General features: G+C 45.8%; 1 protein-coding gene across 2 annotated transcripts in view; it reads left to right on the top strand.

Moving 5' to 3' along the window:
- The window catches only part of KIF1B (kinesin family member 1B), a 178,760-nt gene extending 154,941 nt beyond the window's left edge, over positions 1-23,819 (top strand). For both annotated transcript variants that reach the window (XM_026449767.1, XM_023215308.2), the window contains 11 exons: positions 473-587; positions 1,575-1,708; positions 3,510-3,571; positions 6,888-7,033; positions 7,197-7,436; positions 11,899-11,970; positions 13,720-13,841; positions 16,572-16,721; positions 17,082-17,274; positions 17,486-17,604; positions 18,757-23,819. In XM_026449767.1, the coding sequence (XP_026305552.1) occupies positions 473-587; positions 1,575-1,708; positions 3,510-3,571; positions 6,888-7,033; positions 7,197-7,436; positions 11,899-11,970; positions 13,720-13,841; positions 16,572-16,721; positions 17,082-17,274; positions 17,486-17,604; positions 18,757-18,799 (1,396 nt within the window). In that variant the 3' untranslated portion in view covers positions 18,800-23,819. The remainder of the gene's footprint in view (positions 1-472; positions 588-1,574; positions 1,709-3,509; positions 3,572-6,887; positions 7,034-7,196; positions 7,437-11,898; positions 11,971-13,719; positions 13,842-16,571; positions 16,722-17,081; positions 17,275-17,485; positions 17,605-18,756) is intronic.
- Positions 23,820-24,082: the final 263 nt, after the last annotated feature.

Raw genomic sequence — 24,082 nt, 5'->3', positions numbered from 1 at the left:
GGCGGATCATCTGAGGTCAGGAGTTCAAGACCAGCCTGACCAACATGGTGAAACCCTGTCTCTACTAAAAATGACAAAAATTAGCCAGGCATGGTGGTGTGCGCCTGTAATCCCAGCTACTCAGAAGGCTGAGGCAGGAGAATCACTTGAACCCAGGAGGCAGAGGTTGCAGTGATCCGAGATTGTGCCACTGCACTCCAGCCTGGGTGACAGAGTGAGACTCTGTCTCAAAAAAAAAAAAAAAAAAAAAAAGGCACAACTAAGTGTTCCTTAATGATGGGTAGGGTTGGGGGCAAGATGATGGGGACCTATCTTTTCCTCCTAGGAGATAAGTGTTCCTCTCTGTTATTAGAGTTTGATAAATTGAAAATGTCAGTTGGTTGGCATAGGGTTCTTTAGGATGATTGACTGTCAGTACCTGGGCTAAGGTGATTTTAGCTTGGATGACTCCCTCTTGTCTTTCTGACCTTAGGACCTTCTACCGCTTTGAGGCTGTGTGGGATAGCTCTCTACATAACTCCCTTCTTCTGAACCGAGTGACACCTTATGGAGAAAAGATCTACATGACCTTGTCGGCCTACCTAGAGGTGAGGAGACTCGGAGCTTCAGTTGATGCGAACAGTCAGCCCTGAACACTGTGCAGGTTACAGCAGGAAGTGGTCAGCGAAGATTCCACTTGTTTTGTCCTCTTTCTTCCTCCATATCCTTAAGTTTTTCATTTTATTATACTTTGCTAACTCTTCTGATTATATTAGATTCTATTCCTGGGTTCTGTTTACTCAAAAAATCACATGACTTTCATTCCAGCTTCAGCTTTAGTAGCCTAATCACCACTGTTTGAAGAATGTGTAATTTTTAAGAAAATGTTACCTCTTGTTTTTATAGTTGTGGACAGAGTGTAATAGTGGTTAACAGCCCAGACCCAGGACCCAGCCTGTCAGTTCAAATCCCTGTGCTGCCACTTACTTCCTCTTTGTCCTTGGAGAAACTCTCTTTGCCTCAGTTTCCTCACCTATCAGGAAACAACATTTACCTCAGATAAAAATAAATGAATCTGCCAGGCGCGGTGGCTCACTCCTGTAATCCCAGCACTTTGGGAGACTGAGGCGGGCGGATCACGAGGTCAGGAAATCGAGACCATCCTGGCTAACACGGTGAAACCCCGTCTCTACTAAAAATACAAAAATATTAGCCAGGCGAGGTGGCAGATGCCTGTAGTCCCAACTGCTGGGGAGGCTGAGGCAGGAGAATGGTGTGAACCTGGGAGGCGAAGCTTGCAGTGAGCCGAGATCGCACCACTGCACTCCAGCTTGGGTGACAGAGCAAGACTCCGTCTCAGAAAAAAATAAGTAAATAAATAAATAAAAATAAACAGATAAATAAATAAATGCATCTATAAGGAGTACTACCTACTCTTGCACATATTATCCATTGGGTGACTGTTGAAATAATTCGTGGAGCTGGAATCCTTCAGTTCTCACAACTGGGACTAGCTTTCCAAATACATTCGTGTATAGACTCTGGTCACAGTACTCTGCCTGCACTTCATCAGCACCTACCCTGTCTGCTTTCAGCTGGATCATTGCATCCAGCCGGCTGTCATCACCAAGGATGTGTGCATGGTCTTCTATTCCCGAGATGCCAAGATCTCACCACCACGCTCTCTGCGTAGCCTCTTTGGCAGTGGCTACTCGAAGTCACCAGATTCGTAAGTTTTTCACACAAGTTAGCTTCCAGTTTGTTTGTTCAGTACAACAGAATCATTAGTCCTTAAGTATTCTTGGTTTACTGTCTCACGGTTAGTTTACAGTTTATGAACCATTTTGGTAACTGGCACCTGGAATGTACTGACTTGCATGCTGACATAAAATGTTGATGGATGGATGAGTTATGAGGGAAGGAAGGAATATTACATTATGAACACCTCTAAAACAATTTTGCAAAGACTAAATTTGCAAAGACTTTTAAATGTCATCATTATTATTTCTAATAGAGTACCACTGAAATTTTCTTCTTTTTAAGATTTGTTATGCGTATTTAAGGCGTACAAAATATGTCAGGAATAATACAGTGAAGGCCAGACACAGTGGCTCATGTCTGTAATCCCAGCATGTTGGGAGGCCAAGGACAGAGGATTGCTTAAGCTTAGGAGTTTGAGACCAGCTTGGGCAACATAGTGAGACCCCATCTCCACAGAAAATTTTAAAATTACCCAGGTGTGGTGACACACGCCTATAGTCCCAGCTTCTCAGGAGGCTGAGGTGAGAGGATCACTTGAACTTGAGAGGTTGAGGCTGCTGTGAGCCATGATAGAGCCACTGCACTCCAGCCTGGGTGAAACAGTGAGACCCTGTCTCAAATTAAAAAAAAAAGAAAAGAAAGAAAAAGAGAAACAATACATTGAATACTTGGGTATCACCACCCAGCTTAAAAAATGTTACTAATACAATAGAAAGTATTATACCTCCTACTACTCACAGTCCCCAGAAGTTGTTGATTATCATTTCATTCTAGTCATTGTTTCCTCATATCTTCTCTCTTATAGTAAGAAAAGACAAATTTTTAGTTTTCATATTTATATTATAAATTTTCTAGTTTATCATTCAATTTTATTCACCCTATTGAAATAAAGTGTTTAAAAGATAGAGATGAGGTGGGGCATGGTGGCTTATGTCTATAATCTCAGCACTTTTTGATGCCTATAATCTCAGCACTTTTTGATGCCAAGGTGGAAGGATCACATGAGGCCAGGAGTTCAAGACCAGCCTGGGCAACATAGTGAGACCCTGTCTATACAAAAAAATTTAAAAATTAGCCAGGTATGGTGGTGCATGCCTGAAGTCCCAACCACTCAGGAGGCTGAGGCAGGAGGATCACATGAGTCCAGGAGTTTGAGGCTGCAGTGAGCTGTGATTGTACCACTGTACTCCAGCCTGGGTGACACAGGGAAACCCTATCTCTAAAAAATAAAATTGAGGCCGGGTGTGGTGGCTCAAGCCTGTAATCCTAGCACTTTGGGAGGCTGAGACGGGCGGATCACGAGGTCAGGAGATCAAGACCATCTTGGCTAACACGGTGAAACACCCCGTCTCTACTACAAAATACAAAAAAAACTAGCCAGGCGAGGTGGTGGGCGCCTGTAGTCCCAGCTACTTGGGAGGCTGAGGCAGGAGAATGGTGTAAACCCGGGAGGCGGAGCTTGCAATAAGCTGAGATCTGGCCACTGCACTCCAGCCTGGGTGACAGAGCGAGACTCCGTCTCAAAAAAATAAAAAATAAAATATAAATAAATAAATAAAATTGAGATGAAAGCAGACTCCTCTAGGAAAAGGTATGCTACTTAAGTTCAAAATAGGAAAACAGCAGTGACAAATAAGAAATGTCCGTAATTACATTTGAGGATGGGTTGCAGTCCCTGCAGCGAAGACACTATTTTAAGTAGCAGGATTGAAATCTTCCTGTTTTTGTGCTGTAAGAGATTAAACAATTGTTTTATTTTCTTCAAATAGGAATCGAGTCACTGGCATTTACGAACTCAGCTTATGCAAAATGTCAGACACAGGTAGTCCAGGTAAGCTCTTGTGGATTGATGAGGTGATAGTTATCTTTGTGTATGTTTCAAGTATCCTGTGTTTTAGGCTGGGCTTGGGGGCACACACCTGTAATCCCAGCACTGTGGGAGGCTGAGGTGGGCAGATCACTTGCGGTCAGGAGTTGGAGACCAGCCTGGCCAACATGGTGAAACCCCGTCTCTACTAAAAATACAAGAATTAGCCAGGTGTGGTGGTGTGTGCCTGCAATCCTAGCTACTTGGGAGGCTGAGGCAGGAGACTTGCTTGAACCCAGGAGGCGTTGGTTACAGTGAGCTGAGATTGTGCCACTGCACTCCAGCCTGCCTGGGCAACAGAGAGAGACTCCGTCTCAAAAAAAAAATAAGTAAATAAAAAATATACTGTATTTAAAAACTGGAGAGTCTACCCAAGTAGGATAGATATAAAACCTTTTAGAAACCATGTGTGTTTTACAAGCCAGTTTGATCGAGGAGGGGTGGTAGGAGTTGCCTTTTTCAGAGTTGCAACATTGTTTGGTTTATAAGTACAATTGTATTAAAATTGTATCACAGTATCACTAGGCTATGAGTAAAATTTGAGTTAAAAAATTCATGGGGGCCAGGCCTAGTGGCTCATGCCTGTCATCGGAATACTGTGGGAGGCCGAGGTGGGCAGATCATGAGGTCAGGAGTTCGAGACCAGCCTGGCCAATATGGTGAAACCCTGTCTCTACTAAAAATACAAAAATTAGCCGGGTGTGGTGGTGGGCGCCTATGGTCCCAGCTACTCAGGAGGCTGAGGCAGAAGAATCACTTGAGCTGGGGAGGCAGAGTTTGCAGTGAGCCAAGTTCGTGCCACTGCACTCCAGCCTAGGTGATAGAGTGAGACTCCGTCTCAAAAAAAAAAAAAAAAAAAAATTAGAATGGATTTGGTTTAGAAAACTTCATAACCATTTCTCTCCCCCCACTTTAGCCCAAAGATGACTTAGCAGTATATAGATGCCATGAGACCGGAATTTAAATTTCCCACGTTTTAGAAAGTCAAATTATTGGCCGTGCACGGTGGCTCACACCTGTAATCCCAGCACTTTGGGAGACCAAGGCGGGTGGATCACCTGAGGCCAGGAGTTCAAGAGCAGCCTGACCAACGTGGTGAAACCCCTCTTTCTACCAAAAATACAAAAATTAGCCGGGTGTGGTGGTGTGTGCCTGTAATCCCAGCTGCTCAGGAGGCTAAGGCAGGAGAATGGCATGAACCTGGAAGGCAGAGCTTGCAGTGAGCCAAGATTGCGCCACTGCACTCCAGCCTGGGTGACAGAGTGAGACTCCGTCTCAAAAAAAAGCAACAAAAATTTGATTTTTTTTTTTTCTTTAGACAGAGTCTTACTCTGTCACCCAGGCTGGAGTGCGGTGGCACAATCTCGGCTCACCGTAACCTCTGCCTCCCAGGTTCACGCCGTTCTTCTGCCTCAGCCTCCCGAGCAGCTGGGACAACAGGCACACGCTGCCATGCCTGGCTAATTTATTTGTATTTTTAGTAGAGACAGGGTTTCACTGTGTTAGCCAGGATGGTCTCGATCTCCTGACCTCGTGATCCGCCTGCCTCCGCCTCCCAAAGTGCTGGGATTACAGGCGTGAGCCACCACACCTGGCAAAAAATCAAATTATTAAGTCAGATTTGTTCTGTATTCTTTTTAATGTGTTTTTAAACTGCTCTTGTTCCTCTAGCTAGGCGAACTTAAGCAGCACTTAGCATTTCTATGTTTGTAAACTGAAACATGAACAAAAGTTAAGGTTTTCTGATAGCATTTGATTAACGTGAGTTTGAATCATTTTTATAGAATATACATGGAAAACAAGTCAGGGCCCACAGGCAAGACTTAGATAAGTAAAGGAGACTTTGAGTATGAATCCAAGTAGCAGTTAATTATTATAATATCCAGATAGTTCCTTGAGGAATTTTTTAAATTAATATAAATTCATGTATTTAATATGTAAAACCAGCATAATACTAAAAATGTAACAGGAAATAATAGAGGCTAAAGCTGTCTGTCATCTGTCAGCCAGTGAACTACTGAGTGTGTGTATGTGTGTATGTGCGCGTGTGTGTTCCCTTCGGTCTTTTAAAAATTTTTTATTTTTTATTTTTTTATTTTTTTATTTTTTTTTTGAGATGGAGTCTCGCTCTGTCGCCCAGGCTGGAGTGCAGTGGCTGGACCTTAGCTCACTGCAAGCTCTGCCTCCTGGGTTTACGCCATTCTCCTGCCTCAGCCTCCCGAGTAGCTGGGACTACAGGCGCCCGCCACCTCGCCCGGCTAGTTTTTTGTATTTTTTAGTAGAGACGGGGTTTCACCATGCTAGCCAGGATGGTCTCGATCTCCTGACCTCGTGATCCGCCTGTCTCGGCCTCTCAAAGTGCTGGGATTACAGGCTTGAGCCACCGCGCCCGGCCAAAAATTTTTTATTTTTAGGTACAGGATCTTACTGTTGCCCAGGCTGGAGTGCTGTGGTGTGATGAGAGCTCACTGCAGCCTCCAATTCCTGGGCTCATGCCACTACACCTGGCCAATTTTTTAATTCTTGGTAGAGACAGGGTCTTATTTACTATGTTGCCCAGGCTGGTCTTGAACTCCTGGGCCCAAGTGGTTCTCCCACCTTGGCCTCCCAAAGTGCTAAGATTACAGCATGAGCCACTGTGCCTGGCCTTCCCCACTTGTTTCATCTAGGTGTATTTTTATTTATTTGCAATCATAGTGTATAGACTTTTTTTTTTTTTTTTTAAGATGGAATCTTGCTCTGTCATCCAGGCTGGAGTGCAGTGGCGCCATCTTGGCTCACTGCAACCTCCGCCTCCCAGGTTCAAGCGATTCTCCTGCCTCAGCCTCCTGAGTAGCTGGGATTACAAGCACCTGCCACCACGCCTGGCTAATTTTTATATTTTTAGTAGAGATGGGGTTTCACCGTGTTGGCCAGGCTGGTCTCGAACTCCTGACCTCAGGTGATAGCCCACCTCAGCCTCCCAAAGTGCTGGGAATGAGCCATTGTGCCCAGCCCCATAGTGTATAGGGTATTATGGACTATTTAATATTTCTACATTTTCACCTAACATCATAATTTTATCATTTTCTTAAATTGCATCCCAGTCTTCATAATTATCAAAGAATGTAAAACTCAGTTTTTAAAAACGTTCAGAGAATTGCTTTGGTATTTAAACAAAATCCCATGTATCTTGAGACGAAACTTAGTTTGCTACGTATAAGAATTATTAATTCGTTTTGACCTAAACTTGGAATTGCATTTTTTTTCTGAAACAAAAACTTGTTTCCTCTTGTCTTAGGCATGCAGAGAAGGAGAAGAAAAATCTTAGATACCTCAGTGGCATATGTGCGGGGAGAAGAGAACTTAGCAGGCTGGCGGCCCCGTGGAGACAGTCTCATCCTTGAGCACCAGTGGGAGCTGGAGAAGCTGGAGCTCCTACGTGAGGTATCCAGGGGCAGGGTTGCTCAGATGCAAGAACCCTGGGACAAGATTGCCAAAGTATCAGTCTTCCTTCCCCGTGCTGCATGTGATCATAGCTTTTTACTTTTCTCTCCTGAGATCTTTACGAGCTCTGTGTTTGCTATAGCAGTAGTATTGATCTTCTCAGGTGGAAAAAACCCGCCACTTTTTGCTGCTGCGTGAGAGACTTGGTGACAGCATCCCCAAATCCATGAGTGACTCGTTATCCCCCAGCCTCAGCAGTGGGACCCTCAGCACCTCCACCAGTATCTCCTCTCAGATCTCAACCACCACCTTTGAAAGCGCCATCACACCCAGCGAGAGCAGTGGCTATGATTCAGCAGACATCGAAAGCCTGGTGGACCGAGAGAAAGAGCTGGCTACCAAGGTGTGAATCCCTTCCTCTTTGCTGAACGTCTTCCCACAAGGCTCCACAAACTAGCCTCTCAGTTTATTCATTTTCAGCACCTTTGTTTGAGGTGTTTGAAGGCCTGTGATAATCCTGTTAATGTAGAAATAAAAAGTAAGACTCAGTTCCTACCCTCAACAAGCTTACAGGGCCAGGCACACTGCCTCATGCCTGTTACCCCACCACTTTGGGAGGCTGAAGCAAAGGGATTGCTTGAGCCCAGGAGTTCAAGACAAGCCCGGGCTAACATAGTGAGACATTGTCTCTACAAAAACAAAAATTAAGCCAGGCTCAGTGGCTCACACCTATAATCCCAGCACTTTGCAGGGCTGAGGCAGGCAGATTACCTGAGGTCTGGAGTTTGAGAGCAGCCTGGCCAACATGGTGAAACCCTGTCTCTACTAAAAATACAAAAATTAGCCAGGCGTGGTGGTGGGCGCCTGTAATCCCAGCTACTCAAGAGGCTGAAGCAAGAGAATTGCTTGAACCCGGGAGGCAGAGATTGCAGTGAGCCAAGATAGCTCCACTGCACTCCAGCCTGAGCGACAGAGTGACACTCCATCTCAAAAAATAAAATAAAATAATAATAAATTTAAAAATTAAAAAATATGGCCGGGCACGGTGGCTCAAGCCTGTAATCCCGGCACTTTGAGAGGCCGAGACGGGCGGATCACGAGGTCAGGAGATCGAGACCATCCTGGCTAACACGGTGAAACCCCGTCTCTACTAAAAATACAAAAACTAGCCGGGCGAGGTGGCGGGCGCCTGTAGTCTCAGCTACTCGGGAGGCTGAGGCAGGAGAATGGCGTAAACCCGGGAGACGGAGCTTGCAGTGAGCTGAGATCCGGCCACTGCACTCCAGTCCGGGCGACAGAGCAAGACTCCGCCTCAAAAAAAAAAAAATTAAAAAATATAAGGGCTTACAGACTGTTAGGTGACAAGCATATAATAGAGGTGTGTGTTTCAAATGCTATGGGAGTCAGAGGAGAAGCATCTGTAGTGGGGGCGCTCGTGAGCTGACCTTGGAAGGATGCGCAGGAGGGAGGCAGTGGTGTCCTGCATCATCAGTCTTGGGGAATTCATGTGGGACTGGAACAGGAGGTGTAGAGTGAAGAATCTTGTATATTGCACTGAAGAGTTTAGAGTGGATGATGGGAGCAATGCAGAACTATTTTAAACAGGTACTTGTGTTTTAGAAAGATTTCTGGCCAGCCGCAGTGACTCATGCCTGTAATCCCACCACTTTGAGAGGCCGAGGCGGGTGGATCACAAGGTCAGGAGACCGAGACCATCCTGGCCAACATGGTGAAACCCCGTGTCTACTACTAAAAATACAAAAATCAGCCAAGCGTGGTGGCCTGCGCCTGTAATCCCAGCTACTAGGGAGGCTGAGGCAGGAGAATCGCTTGAACCCGGAAGGCAGAGGTTGCAGTGAGCCGAGATCGCGCCATTGCACTCCAACCTGGGCGACAGAGTGAGATGCCGTCTCAAAAAAAAAAGATTTCTCTAGCAGCAATAAAGAGAATGGATCGATGGTGAAGAGATACGCTGAGGAAAGGAGAATTCTTTATCTTTATTACAGTAATCCGATGAGAAATGATAAAAACTTTTAAAATTTTTTTTTTTTGAGATGCAGTCTTGCTGCCATCACGCAGGCTGGAGTGCAGTGGCGCGATCTCAGCTCACTGCAACCTCTGCTTCCCAGGTTCAAACGATTCTCCTTCCTCAGCCTCCCAAGTAGCTTGGAGTACAGGCATGTGCCACCACACCTGGCTAATTTTTGTATTTTTAGTAGAGACGGAGTTTCACCACGTTGGCCAGGCTGGTCTCCAACTCCTGACCTCAGGTGATCCGCCCACCTCGGCCTCCCAAAGTGCTAGGATTATGGATGTGTGGATGCCCGGCCAGATAAAAGCATTTTAAAGAAGGCAGAGGTGGCCAGGCGCAGTGGCGCATGCCTGTAATTCCAGCACTTTGGGAGGCTGAGGCCAGCAGATCACCAGGTCAAGAGATCACCAGAGGTCAGGAGTTTGAGACCAGCCTGACCAACATGGCAAAACCCTGTCTCTACTAAAAATACAAAAATTAGCTGGGCGTGGTGGTGGACACCTGTAATCCCAGCTACTCGGGAGGCTTAGGCAGAGAACTGCTTGAACCTAGGAGGCGGAGGTTGCAGTGAGCCGCGATCGCGTCACTGCACTCCAGCCTGGGTAACAGAGTGAGACTCCATCTCAACAACATAAATAAATAAATAAAATAAAAAGAAGGCATGTGTGATGAAGAGGAAGGGGAATCTGGTTGGATACTGCCTTCTTTCTAAAGAAGGCAGAGGTATGTGGGAAAAGGCAGAGGGATTGTTGAGGATGTCTCCCAGGTTTGGTTTCTGGGCAGTTGAAAAGAAAATACAAAATGAGAGGAGTTTTATGTTTGGTTTGTTTTAATACTCAAATAGTCTTCTGGTTTATTTAGGAAAATATGTCCATCCAGAAGCCTTCATGCCTTTTAGCACCAGAGTGAACTGAGAATTAAAGGGGTAGCTGGCTGTGGTGTCACGCACCTGTAGTCCCAGCTACTCAGGAGGCTGAGGTGGTAGGATTGCCCAAGCCCACGAGTTCAAGCCCATCCTGGGCAACGTAATGAGACCTTGTGTCCAAAAAAAATAATTAAAAAAAAAAGAAGGAAAGAAAAGGAGTGCTATTGACTTTTGTTTTGTTTTGTTTTGTTTTTTTGAGACGGAGTATTGCTCTTATTGTCCAGACTGGAGTGCAATGGCACGATCTCGGCTCACTGCAACCTCCGCCTCCTGGGTTCAAGCAATTCTCCTGCCTCAGCATCCCAAGTAGCTGGGATTGCAGGCATTTGCCACCATGCCCAACTAATTTTTTATTTTTAGTAGAGACGGTGTTCTCCATGTTGGTCAGGCTGGTCTCGAACTCCCAGTCTCAGGTGATCCTCCCGCCTCAGCCTCCCAAAGTGCTGGGATTACAGGCATGAGCCACCGCCCCCAGTGCTTTTTTTTTTTTTTTTTTTTTTTGAGACAGAGTTTAGGTCTTGTGGCCCAGGCTGGAGTGCAGTGGCATGATTTCCGCTCACTACAGTCTCTGCCTCCCAGGTTTAAGTAATTCTCCTGTCACAGCCTCCCTAGTATCTGGGATTACAGGCAGGTGCCACCACGCCTGGCTAATTTTTGTGTTTTTAGTAGAGGTGGGGTTTCACCATGCTGGGCAGGCTGGTCACAAACTCCTGACCTCAGGTGATCCACCCGCCTTGGCCTCCCAAAGTGCTAGGGTTACAGGTGTGAGCCATCGTTCCCTGCCACCTATTGCATTTTTAAGTACTTCTAAACTATGGTGTTTTTATTTTTTATTTATTTTTATTTTTTTAATTTTAATTTTAATTTTTTTGAGATGGAGTCTCACTTTGTCGCCCACCCTGGAGTGCAGTGGTGCAATCTCGGCTCACTGCAGCCTCCACCTCCCATTTTCAAGTGGTTCTTCTGCCTCAGCCTCCCAAGTAGCTGGTATTACAGGTGTGCACCACCATTGCCAGCTCATTTTTTGCAGGTCTTTTTTTTTTTTTTTTTTGCAGAGGGGACGGAGTCTCACTCTGCTGCCAGGCTAGAGTGCAGTGCTATGATCTCGGTTCACTGCAGTCTCCACTTCCCAGGTTCAAGTGAGTCTCTTTCTCAGCCTCCCGAGTGTAGCTGGGATTACCTGCGCCCACCGTGACACCCAGCTGATTTTTGTATTTTTAGTAGAGATGGGGTTTCACCATATTGGCCAGGATGTTCTTGATCTCCTGACTTTGTGATCCACCTGCCTCAGCCTCCCAAAGTGCTGGGATTACAGGCATGAGCCACCACGCCAGGCCCATTTTTTGTAGTTTTAATAGAGACAAGGTTTCACCATGTTGGCTAGGCTGGTCTCGAACTCCTGCCTTTGGGTGATCCTTCTGCCTCGGCCTCCCAAAGTACTGGGATTACAGGCATGAGCCATCCACACCCAGCCAAAACTATGGTGTTTTTAGTAATTCATTTTGGTAATCTTGAGAAAGGCTTTTTTAAGCCGCTTGCTTTATCTTTATTAGACATACATAGAACTTCCCTTGCTATATACTTAATTTCTAGAGCTGTTAGGGCAACATCTGAGCTGCACTATGGGTTTAGGACATGTTATTTCCCCTCCTACCTTGTATCCAGGGCTTCATTTAGTCATTGAGGTTTTTGTTTGTTTGTTTTTACATTTACTAGTTTATTAGAAAAGACAGTGCAAAGGAGACCAATGAACAGCAGATGGACGAATGCATAGGGAGAGATGTGGAGCTTCCGTGCCCTCCCTGGGAACTCAGCCCTCCAGGAGCCTCCACGTGGTCGTCAGCTATCCCGAGGCTCCTGGCTGTTGACATTTTATGTTCAGCTTGCACTTCTTTTTCTCTTCTTTAGTGCCTGCAACTTCTCACCCACACTTTCAACAGAGAATTCAGCCAGGTGCACGGCAGCATCAGTGACTGTAAGGTGAGCACATTGAAGCTGTAATTTTTAGCCAGTGTGTTGTTAACTGATTTTTCCACAGCATCCCAGATTACCTATTCCTGGTTTTTGCTGCTTTTAAGCAACTTGACATGGGCATAGCATTGTATTTGAAAATGCATGACATACTGCTCTGGTAGTCATTCTAACTTTTCAGTGTCCGAACACTGACTTCTGAAGATAAAAGTACTCCTTTGTGTCTCTTAGACTGATTATCAGATGGGAAACATTTTGACTTTTTCATGACTCCTTTGGAGGAGAATATTCTATAGGGAGGTGGTATGTTATTCTATGCCAGGGTACAAGGAAACCCTGAGGTTCTTGGTGGCATAAAGTTTTATTGACTTCAACAAAGAGTGAGGTAAACACTTCAGAGAATTTCTGTGTTATTCACTCAATTCTAGTCAGCTTGACCTTCAACCCTCCCCGCTCATTCCTGCCTTGGGGTCTTTGCACACCTCTTTTTTTGCCTGGAATTGCCTTTCTCCAGGTATTCCCATGGTTGGCTCTCTTACCTCTTTCCTTTTTCTACTCCATTATCACCTCCTGTGAGTGGACTCTGTTAACACCTGGTAATAAATCTGACAGCTCTCTGAAACTTTCTACCCACCCCTCTTTCCTGCTTTATTTTTTGCTGTAGTGCTAATTACTTCCTGATGCTTTTAAAGTGCTTGGTGAGTGGTTTATTGTCTGTCTTAAATTCCAGGGAGGCAGCTCCTCTGCCATATTAGAACAATGCCTAACACATGGAAGGTGCACCACTGTAGTACCACTCATTAACTCAGGGGCTGGGTGTGGTGGTGCATGCCTGTAATCCCAGCACTTGGGAGGCCAAGATGAGAGGATCACTTGAGGCCAATAGGTTGAGACCAGCCTGGGCACTATAGCACAAATACACTATCTCTACAAAAAAGTTTTTGAAAAACTAGCCAAATGTGGTGGTACATACCTATAGTCCTAGCTACTCAGGAGGCCAAGGCAGGATTGCCTGAGCCCAGGAGTTTGAGTTTGCAGTGAGGTATGATCGTGCCATTGCACCCCAACCTGGATGAGTATTTTTTTTATCTCTTAAAATAATAATAATGGACCCGGGGGGCCGGGCGCGGTGGCTCACGCCTGTTATCCCAACACTTTGGGAGGCTAAGGCAGGCAGATCACCTGAGGTCGGGAGTTTGAGACCAGCCTGACCAACATGGAGAAACCCCATCTCTAAAAATACAAAATTAGCCAGGCGTGGTGGCGCATGCCTATAATCCCAGCTACTCAGGAGGCTGAGGCAGGACAATTGCTTGAACCTGGGAGGTGGAGGTTGCGGTGAGCCGAGATCACACCATTGCACTCCAGCCTGGGCAATAAGAGTGAAACTCCGCCTCAAAAAAAAAAACCCAAAACAAAACAATGGGCCAGGCGTGATGGCTCACGCCTGTAATCCCAGCTACTCCGGAGGCTGAGGCAGGGGAATTGCTTGAACCCGGGAGGTGGAGGTTGCAGTGAGCTGAGATTGCACCACTGCATTCCAGTCTGGGCAACAGAGCAAGGCCTTGTCTCTTAAAATTTTATCTATGTATTTATTTATTGATAAATAATAATTGTACGTATGAGCTTGTTTTCTTAAATGACTTTCTGAAACAAGATGTATCAAAGTGAGGCTCTGGTTGTTGAAACTCGCTATTGTTATTGTAGAGGCAGCTTTTTTCAGCTGAATGTAACTTGTAGTGTTTGGTTTGCTTCCAGTTGTCTGATATCTCTCCAATTGGACGGGATCCCTCTGAGTCCAGTTTCAGCAGTGCCACCCTCACTCCCTCTTCCACCTGCCCCTCTCTGGTAGACTCTAGGAGCAACTCTTTGGATCAGAAGTAAGTACCCAGATTTCACTGAGAGAAGTCAAGCAATCTAAGAACCAAGGTAAATGTCAACCTTCCTTTAGCTCAATGGTTCTTGACTGAAGGCAGCACCTTCTCCCTAGGCAGCATTTGGAAATGTGTGGGAGCCTTTTTGGCTATCATGGTGACTGGAGAGGTGCTAGCTACTGGCAGCTCTTCACATATTGGCTTACTAACCTTCTGCATCATCAACTCATGATGACTGTCTTCTTCATCCCTTTCTGCTAGTTTTGTCCTCCATTCCTACCCCTACTTGTCTCCCCAGTCATAATAACAGACATAGGAAGTCCTATCTTGGGAAAAGTATTTTGAAACTGTTTTGGAAAAAAATATTTTGATTCCACAGCAAATTACGTAGGTAAGAAAAATAAAGACAAGGCCAGGTGAGGTGGTTCCCAGCACTTTGGGATGCCAAGGCGGGAGGATTGCTTGAGGCTGGGAGTTCGAGACCAGCCTTGGCAACATGGCAAGATGCCATCTCTACAAAAAATAAATAAGAGAGTAAGGCGTCGTGGCCTGTGTCTGTGGTCCCAGCTACTTGGGAGGCTGAAGTGGGAGGATTGCTTGAATCCAGGAGTTCAGGGTTGCAGTGAGGTTTTATTATTGCACGACTGCATTCCACCCTGGGCGACAGAGCAAGACCCTGTCCCTAAAAAAAAGAGAAAGAAAAAGACAAATTTAGTCTATAGAGTCCATGATTCATCATCATAATCCATTCTTTGCAACACACCCTCACTCTTGTGCATCTCCATCAATTATTCTCATCTGGTTATCCACCTGTCTATCTTATTGTACCAACACTGACTCAGGCAAAGGTGACTGGAGAAAATAACACAACCAGGTAATTTCATTAAATTTGGGATGCCACAGACTGTAGGGACTATTCTGTGTCACTAAGAAGAAAAAGCACTGACAACTAACTTCAGCATGCCATCAATTATAAGATGAATCCCAATTTAATAAGTGGTGGCTGAGTGCAATGGCTCATACCTGTAATGCCAGCACTTTGGAGAGCTGAGGTGGGAGGATTGCTTCAGCCCACAAGTTTGAGATCAGCCTGGGCAACATAGGGAGACCCGCATCTCTACAAAAAATAAATAAAATAGGCATGATGGCATGCACCTGTGGTTCCAGCTACTCAGGAGGCTGAGGTGGGAGGATTGCTTGAGCCTGGGAGGTTGAGGCTGCAGTGAGCCTCCAGGCATAGGGGCATGTACCTGTAATCCCAGCTACTAGGGAGGCTGAGGCAGGAAGATTGGGAGGCAGAGGTTGCAGTGAGCCGAGATTGCACCACTGCATGCCAGCTTGGGTGACAGAGTGAGACTCTATTTCTTTTTTTTTTTTTTTGAGAGGGAATCTTCCTCTGTCGCCCAGGCTGGAGTGCAGTGGCGCGATCTCAGCTCACTGCAAGCTCCACCTCCTGGGTTCACACCATTCTCCTGCCTCAGCTTCCCAAATAGCTGGGACTACAGGCGCCTGCCACCACGCCCGGCTAATTTTTTGTATTTTTAGTAGAGATGGGGTTTCACCGTGTTAGCCAGAATGGTCTTGGTCTCCTGACCTGGTGATCCGCCTGCCTCGGCCTCCCAAAGTGCTGGGATTACAGGTGTGAGCCACTGCGCTGGCAATTTTTTTTTTTTTGAGACAGTCTCACTCTGTCGCCCAGGCTGGAGTGCAGTGGCGCGATCTCAGCCCACTGTGACGTCTACCTCCCGGGTTCAAGCAATTCTCGTGCCTCAGCCTCCTGGGTAGCTGGGATTACAGGCGCCCACCACTACGCCCAGCTAATTTTTGTATTTTTAGTAGAGACGCGGTTTCGCCATGTTGGTCAGGCTGGTCTCAAACTCCCGACCTCAGGTGATCCGCCCACCTTGGCCTTCCAAAGTGCTGGGATTACAGGCGTGAGCCACTGCACCAGGCCAACTCGATTTCAAAAAAAAAAAAAAAGAAATAATAAAGTATAAAAAATGTTAAAATGGGCTTTTTAGAATTAGCGCGATACAATGCTACATTGCTCTACGAAGATACCTAACAATACACAGTATAGGAATTTATTTATCACACAGTAGTCATGAGGGCTGGTCCAGGTCCAGGTCAGTGGTGCAGGTCTACTCTGCATGACCGTTCAGGAACCCAGGGTCTTCCCATTTGTTTGCTTTCTCTTCCATTTTCTAAGGCAGTGGCCCTCTGAGACTTCAGTGTATATCATCATCCCCTGGGAGGCTTGTTGAAGCCCCCATGGCTCAACCCCACCCAGAGTTTCTCGTTCCATAGGTCTGGCTTGGAGTCTAGGAATTTGAGGTTTTGAACAGTTTTCCAGGTGAAGCTGATGCTGCTGGCTGGGAGCACACTTTGAGAAACATCACTTTTGGTGGTGAGACTAAAAGGAAACATATAAAGGAATAGAGTTCATATTCCAGATAATGTGTTCAGATGGCTTTAATATAGGCAGAGAGACTGTGTGACCCAGTGGTCATCAATGATCAGTTTCCTTTCATAACTTCAGAAGGATGATACCAGTTGAATTCAGAGTTAATTTTCTGAAGCCAGCTCGTCTCCTCAGCTGAGCTCTCTGAAACTCAAGTTTGTAGCTGGGGTTTAGGGAGGGGCATTGTATTCCTCCCAGTGAGACAGTACTCAGTATGCCTTGATCATAACTGATACTGTTGTTACCCTTTTCTTTCTAATCTCTCTCTTTTAAAGGACCCCAGAAGCCAATTCCCGGGCCTCTAGTCCCTGCACAGAATTTGAACAGTTTCAGATTGTCCCAGCTGTGGAAACGCCCTATTTGGCCCGAGCAGGAAAAAACGAATTTCTCAATCTTGTTCCAGATATTGAAGAAATTAGACCAGGGTGAGTACTATATTAAGCAGGAATTCTGTCTACAAAAAACACATCCACAGGAAGGACTGGACAGCTCTTCTGTGTGAGGTCTGTACTGTAGTCTAATGCAGGTTCAGTCTGGGGTGAGAGGGCCGGCCCGGGTTTCTCCAGTTGGGTCTCATGATGCATCTGCACCCTGGCGCAGCAGGTTGCCATGGCATGGTTTCACTCTTTTGCTGCGTTACTTTGGCAGATAAGATTCTAGGCCAAAGAGGTCATTTGCCTGTTTTGTTGAATCTTGGCCTAGGTGTGGCATATTTTGATGGTCCTCAGCACATGATTATTTTCTTTTTGTGAGAGACTAACTTTATGTCATATTGTCCTTTTTAGCTCAGTGGTCTCTAAGAAAGGATACCTTCATTTCAAGGAGCCACTTTACAGTAACTGGGCTAAACATTTTGTTGTCGTCCGTCGGCCTTATGTCTTCATCTATAACAGTGACAAAGACCCTGTGGAGCGTGGAATCATTAACCTGTCCACAGCACAGGTGGAGTACAGCGAGGACCAGCAGGCCATGGTGAAGGTCCGTCCTGCCTATCTTGGTTTCTTATCGCCACATGTGCCCTTCCTTCCCTTTTGAGTTCTGCACTCTCTGTTCTGTGGAGTGAAATTTCCCCTTTCTCTCTGGTCTTGAACTTCCTTTGTGAAGTGCTATATGCCTTGGGAATATGGCAAGGCAGTCCCCATCGCTGTCTTTGTAGTAACTTTCTTGTCTACTTGCATTTTTCTTTCAGACACCAAACACCTTTGCTGTCTGCACAAAGCACCGTGGGGTCCTTTTGCAGGCCCTGAATGACAAAGACATGAACGACTGGTTGTATGCCTTCAACCCACTTCTCGCTGGCACAATACGGTAAGTTGTTTTTGTTGGTTTTTTTTTTTTTTTTTTTTTTTGAGACCGAGTCTCACTGTATCTCGCTGAAGTGCAGTGGCTTCATCTTGGCTCACTGCAACCTCTGCCCCTGGTTCAAGCGATTCTTCTGACTCAGCCTCCCCAGTAGCTGAGACTACAGGCATGCGCCACCATGCCTGGCTAATTTTTATATTTTTTGTAGAGATGGGGTTTTACCACAATGGCCAGGCTGGTCTCGAACTCCTGACCTCAAATGATCCACCCAACTTGGCCTCCCAAAGTGCTAGGATTGTAGGCGTGAGCCACTGCACCCAGTCTAGAAGTTGTTCTGTGTTTTCTTTCTCTCTTTGGCTTTTGGCTTCAGGAATATCAAGATAAATAGGAAAGGAAGTATTTTTCTTTTTTTTTCTTTTTTGAGATGGAGTTTCGCTCTTGTGTGGCCCAGGCTGGAGTGCAATGGCACTATATTGGCTCACCACAACCTCCACCTCCCAGGTTCAAGCCATTCTCCTGCCTCAGTCTCCCGAGTAGCTGGGATTACAGGTGCCCACCACCACATCCAGCTAATTTTTTTTGTATTTTTAGTAGAGACGGGTTTTCACCATGTTGGCCAGGCTGGTCTTGAACTCCTGACCTCAGGTGATCTGCCCTCCTTGGCCTCCCAAAGTGCTGGGATTACAGGCGTGAGCCACCACGTCTGGCTTGAAAGGAAGTATTTTTCAAAATAAATTTAAAACAGAGGAAGGACAGGTGTGTAGATTGGTTGTGGGGTGGTAATGAGGCCTCTGCATCTTGTAAGACATCGTCATGTTCTGAACCACCAGGGAGACTCTGGTCACACATGTGCACCAGTTGTTTTTCTTCTTTGTCTTTTTGTTCTCAAGAGGTCTGCATATGGGGCCCAGGGCAGAAAGTAAAGGGAAGACAGTGAGAATCTTAATGGCCTCCCAACCTCCAGCCCTGTGATTCAGCCTCAGGCTCTCTAAGGGCTTGTGTCACAGGGTCCCGGAGTAGAAAGTTTAGAGGCCTAGGCCTGCGGTGCCAAATAGGAAGATGCTCCAGGAGGGAGCCTCAGAGGGAGAGGACTGTGAGGGGCCAACACTTGTACCCAGACTTCTAATCCGGTAATACCTCCCCGTTTGTCCCCCATAGGTCAAAGCTTTCCCGCAGATGCCCGAGCCAGCCGAAATACTAAGTGACTCTGCCGAGTGCCCTCACTCACCTTCGAGAGATAAAACGTTACCTCTCATTTCTCTTTGTGATTCTTGACGGTGACTCTTGTATGTAATCCTGTGGCTTACCTACTTCTCCCTCCTTGTGCAACACTTTTCCAGCTCTCCCGTCCCCATCTCCATTGCTCTGTACTCTTTTCTTTTTTCCTGTGCTGAGAATCTTGTTAGTAGCATGTGGCCTAACAAAAGGAAAAAATGTTTTTAAATACACACAAACACACACACACAAACACAAAAGCTCTGAGGGGATCTGGTGAATCTCCAAATAATTGTGGGTGTACTTTGGCTTCCTTTTGTATGATAGGTCCCCATCATGACCACCTCTGATGTCTGTGCTGCTGTCACCAGACACCTTTGTCTGTTTTTGAAGACAACATGATACTTTTTTCTTCTTTTCTCTGTTTGTGATATCACTTTAATTTTTCTTGGGTGGCTTAGAGACTAAGGGAGGAGACATCTGGCCTTTTTAGAACCTGAGAGGAAAAAAACAATCGTTTTTTCCCCCTCTGTCTCTTTTTGCCAAGGCTAATCCCTGTATTTCCATTTGGGGAAAAGGTGGTGGTGAGCATAGAACTGGAACAGTTATATTCTGAGTCAAAGTTGGGGCTTTTTAGAGCATAATTATGGAATTTTTATTTACTGGTAGAGAGGAGAAGAGAGGCTTTTTCAGTGGGCCTGGGACAGTGGCTGCTCTTGACCTCGTGTGAAGGGAAATGCCAAGGATGCTTCGGGTGGACTTCAGGGGACCCCAGGGTTTGGCTGTGGGCCATGATGGCAGCAGGCGGTGGGAGGCTTGTAGCTCCTCACAGCAGGATTCCTGCCCACTGTTTTTTCTCTGCTGGGAAGGAAGCTTTTTTCTAGGAGTGTCTCAGTTCTGATTTTGGCATTAGTGATGGTGGTGGTACAGTTGGAATTAGTGCCATGTCATACATAAATGTTCCACAAGGCGGGAGTGTTTCACTTTCTGGTGATAAACTTGATGGTCACTGTTATGATTAAGATAATGCTGGGTAGGCTGGGCACAGTGGCTCACGCCTGTAATCCAAGCACTTTGGGAGGCCGAGGCGGGCGTATCATGAGGTCAGGAGTTCAAGACCAGCCTGGCCAATATGGTGAAACCCCGTGTCTACTAAAAATACAAAATTAGTCGGCATGGTGGCACACTCCTGTAATTCCAGCTACTTGGGAGCCTGAGGCAGGAGAATTGCTTGAACCCAGGAGGCGGAGGTTGCAGTGAACCAAGATTGCGCCACTGCACTCTAGCCTGAGTGACAGAACAAGACTCCATCTCAAAAAAAAAAAAAAAAAAAGATAATGCTGAATAGTGACCTTGTGATTGTTACAGCTCGCTTTGATCAAAGAAATGTAGCTTTCAGGCATACACTTGGAAGTCTCCCTCTGAATCCAGCAGTCATTTTCATTGATGCTTGTCAAGTGGAAGATGCTTTGAGTGATGCTCTCTATACTCATAAATAAGCAAATGTGGCAGGCTTTGCTTTCTGGATCCCAGGATTAAAACTAACCGTGACCACTACTCCAAACAAAACACAATATGCCTAGGGGCACAGAAGAGCGTCGGGGAGCCCGGGCCCCAGGGTTTGTTGCGTATTCCCTGCTCCTCTCCATCTGGTGTGGAAACCCTGCCCAGGGAGAACGGAGGATGCTCACTGTGGACAGAGTCTTCTTTCCTTCTGACAGACCAGGTCATCTGGCTTCCGAGACCATCAGAGAAGATAAGTCTGTCTCTTTCAGCTGCCAGTAAGTTTTCCAGGATGAGAGGGGAAAAGGAAAGCCTCCAGAGACTTCAGTTGCTTTGCCAGTTGTCTTGGGATTGTTTTACACCATCCTTTACTTCCCTTGCTCAGACCTCTCTGTTTCACCATCACTCAGGCATTCAGGAAAGTATCTGCTCGCTCCTACTTGGTGAGGTCCTCGGCCTTGAGCTTGCTGACTCTCAGGCGATAGGTAGCTGGATGACTTCTTGCTTCATGCAGCAAAGGCCAGGGCCTCGCACGCCTCTGCAGAGTTGTTGCTAGGGAGACTTGTGTCGTCGTCCACACCTTTGTTTCTCACTTCCTGGTTGGGCTCATCTCTGAAGAACAGGTCTCCCAGCTTCGCTCCTTATCACTGCATTGTGAAGAGGAGGAAAAGTGAATCACGGAGAGAGAGAAGATAGAATCACAGGCTGTGTCTGTACCTGAAAAGTGACCAGCGGAAACTCTATGATGGATTTTTTTTTTTTAATTTTCTTCCTCCCTTTAAAACATAGGTCACTAACTCTGATGTTATTTGTTTTCTAAGTGGTATGTGAGATTTTTTAATGTAGTTAGAATTTTCATTGTCTGATGGACACAATATGCCCTTCTGGTTCTATTCAAACCAGCAGGATCTGTCGGTGCTTAGAGATGGCTGCCTGGACTGGAATCAAATCTAATTTCAGGGAAATGAAGATGGAATTTGAAGGTCACTTTTGAAATTAAGTCATTGATGCTGCTGTTACAAAGTGTGACAGAGGATCCATGTCTGTGACACAGGACAGTGGGAGGCCTGAGAGTTTGAAATTATGTGATACACTGAAATGACTTTGGTTTTTCTTCTAACTCATACAAAACTGGTTTGGTAAGTCTTTGCTTTGGAAGTATCAGACATTAGAATAGGCCAAACTGGACTGTCTGTTCATAGCGTGCCCGGATAAGAAGGCCTCTGAGGGAGCCAGAAGGAGCAGAGTGGTCGTGTTCTGCATGCTCTCCACCCTCTGGGGAGCCCCTGCTGCGGCTGGCAGGTACAGACAGCCTCTGCTGGCCCCCAGCACGTCCAGGGTGGGTGCTCCTTTGCCTGACAGAACCATCCCCACTCTGAAGCTCTGAGAGAAGATTTGTGGCAGGAACTGTTTATGAGGCTCTAGTTGTTGCTGTTGTGGCGGGAAAGTTAAGAAACCCAGCCCTTAAGGAAACCACCTTTATTTATTTATTTATTTTCTTAAAGCACGCCTTTAAATAAGCAAAAAATGTAAAAGGCAGAAAAGAGAATTCTTAGGCAAATTCAAACAAATGAGTGCTAGTTAAAACTAATCACCACCTCCTCTCTCTCTCATCCTCCTTTCTCCCGTCAAAGCAAAATATGGCCTCACTACCAGCCCCGAATCAGTGCTCAGACCCTCTCTGTGTCTGTGTCCCCTCCTGGGAGTCAGTCAGCGCTCAGGCCAGGACTGTGCAGGGTTGGCCAGCCCATGCGCTAGTCAGGAGCACAGGCAAGGGCTGCCTGTGGCAGTGGCCGGGCACCTGAGCCCCAGCTCGTTGTTAAACGTGCTGACCGCAAGGGCCAATGGAGTGAGTTTCCCAACTAAAAAAACCACTATTATTTGATATTTTTTTTTCCCTTCAGTCATATAGACTTCAGATAACTGCTCCTATTTTTTATGGATTTTTCAGCTCATTTCGGATGAAGGAACTAAGTCATTGTGAACTGTCTCTTGGGATCTAAAAACAAGATGACTTTGCCTGGCACATATTCCAAAGCAAAGACTTTGTTGCCTGCTGCTTATTATCTAATTTACAGGGATATTTAATTTTGTCAGGTCTATGTATATTTATCCAGCTATACTTACTTGCACAGTGGATTGGGGAGAAGAGACCGACCCTCCAGTGTGCACACTCATCGCTACTCTTTCCGCGCTTCCCTCATGCTGTGTCCCGCTCGGGTTCCAAGGGACAGTATCAGGGCTTGTTTCACTTGGGTCTTTCAGTTTTTCTTTTGGTTCCCTTTTAAAATGTGATTGTTAACCTGCCCCTTAAAAAGAAAAAATTCAGCTGGGTGTGGTGGCTCACGCCTGTAATCCCAGCACTTTGGGAGGCCAAGGCAGGTGGATCTCCTGAGGTCAGGAGTTCGAGACCAGCCTGGCCAACATGGTGAAACCCCGTCTCTACTAAAAATACAAAAAGTAGCCGGGCGTGGTGGCATGTGCCTGTAATCCCAGTTACTCGGGAGGCTGAGGCAGGAGAATCGCTTGAACCTGGGAGGTGGAGGCTGCAGTGAGTTGAGATTGCACCATTGCACTCCAGCCCAGGTGACAAAGCAGGACTCTGTCTCAAAAGAAAAGATTGATTTTGCTGCTGCTCCCAGAAGGTTTGCTGGATGTGTTTACATAGGACTCTAACTTGTGTGCACTACAGTTGTTCACCAGGGCCAGTGATTCACCCCGGTGTGTGGCCAGACCATGACTGTGTAGCAGGAATGTTTTAATTTGTGCTTCCTTAGTAAATGGAAATATCAGCTGAGAGACTATTTGCTGCTATTGTTCAAAAGGCCATTTATGAAGTTAGTATTTGAGCCCCATAGGATCTTTACAAAGCCTCCAGTCATTTAAAGGAAGAAATCAGAGTTGTTATAAAATTCATGTAAAAAGCTCACAGCCAAACGGCTGTGCTCAGATGGAAAGTCTGAGCTGAGGTTGGTCTCTTGCCAAACCCTGGCTGTTGTGTGTTGTTCTTCATGTCTTCAAGTTCTTTTTTTTTTCATTCTGCGTATTCTGGCATCAGTTCACCTGAGGAGTCCACCAGCCTTCTTGTATTTAAGGCATCGTCTTAGACTTTGTGGCTCTAAAGTACTTGTCTGTTGAGATTGCAAGTCTCTTGTCACCATCCTCACACATGACAACAAAACCCGTAATGCATAAGTGGCCTTTTTGAACCAAGACTTTGCAAACTGATCTCTCCCCAGTGAAGGAGTTGAGCACATTAGCAACAATGTACATTATTAATTTTGGATTTTCATTTTCATGTTTTATTTTGTAAATATTATCTGATGTTTGGAGCTTGAGTATACAGACTGTAAATATAGTTCTTGTATTTGTACTAATTCTGATTCTTTTGCTGTATAGCCTTAGATGTGCAATGCAGACATTATCTAACTGTGTATGGTAACCTTGCATCACGGAACTATTAGTGAACGAGGTAAAAATAATAAAGGTACAGCCAGTGCATCTGAAGGCTCTTGATGTACATTTATTCTTGCACCCCTTGAAAGGTAATTACGCAAAGATTTCTTTTCTTGACTTGCAAAGATAATACCTTTCTAAGACAGAAGTCACGATATCATCACTTGTGTTCCTTTCTGACATTCAAAGTGGTGGTTTTTATATAAACAAGAAAGCTAATATGGTGCTCTTTCTTTGAAAGTACTTTTCTCCCAAAGATGTAAGTGGTTGTTTTGGCTGGAAGATTTGTCGTTTTTCTCCTGAAGCCCCC

This window comes from Piliocolobus tephrosceles, chromosome 1, assembly GCF_002776525.5.
Source record: "Piliocolobus tephrosceles isolate RC106 chromosome 1, ASM277652v3, whole genome shotgun sequence".
NCBI classification, from domain to species: domain Eukaryota; kingdom Metazoa; phylum Chordata; class Mammalia; order Primates; family Cercopithecidae; genus Piliocolobus; species Piliocolobus tephrosceles.
The sequence above is the reverse complement of the archived record's forward strand: the minus strand, read 5'-3'. Positions and strand labels throughout refer to the sequence as shown.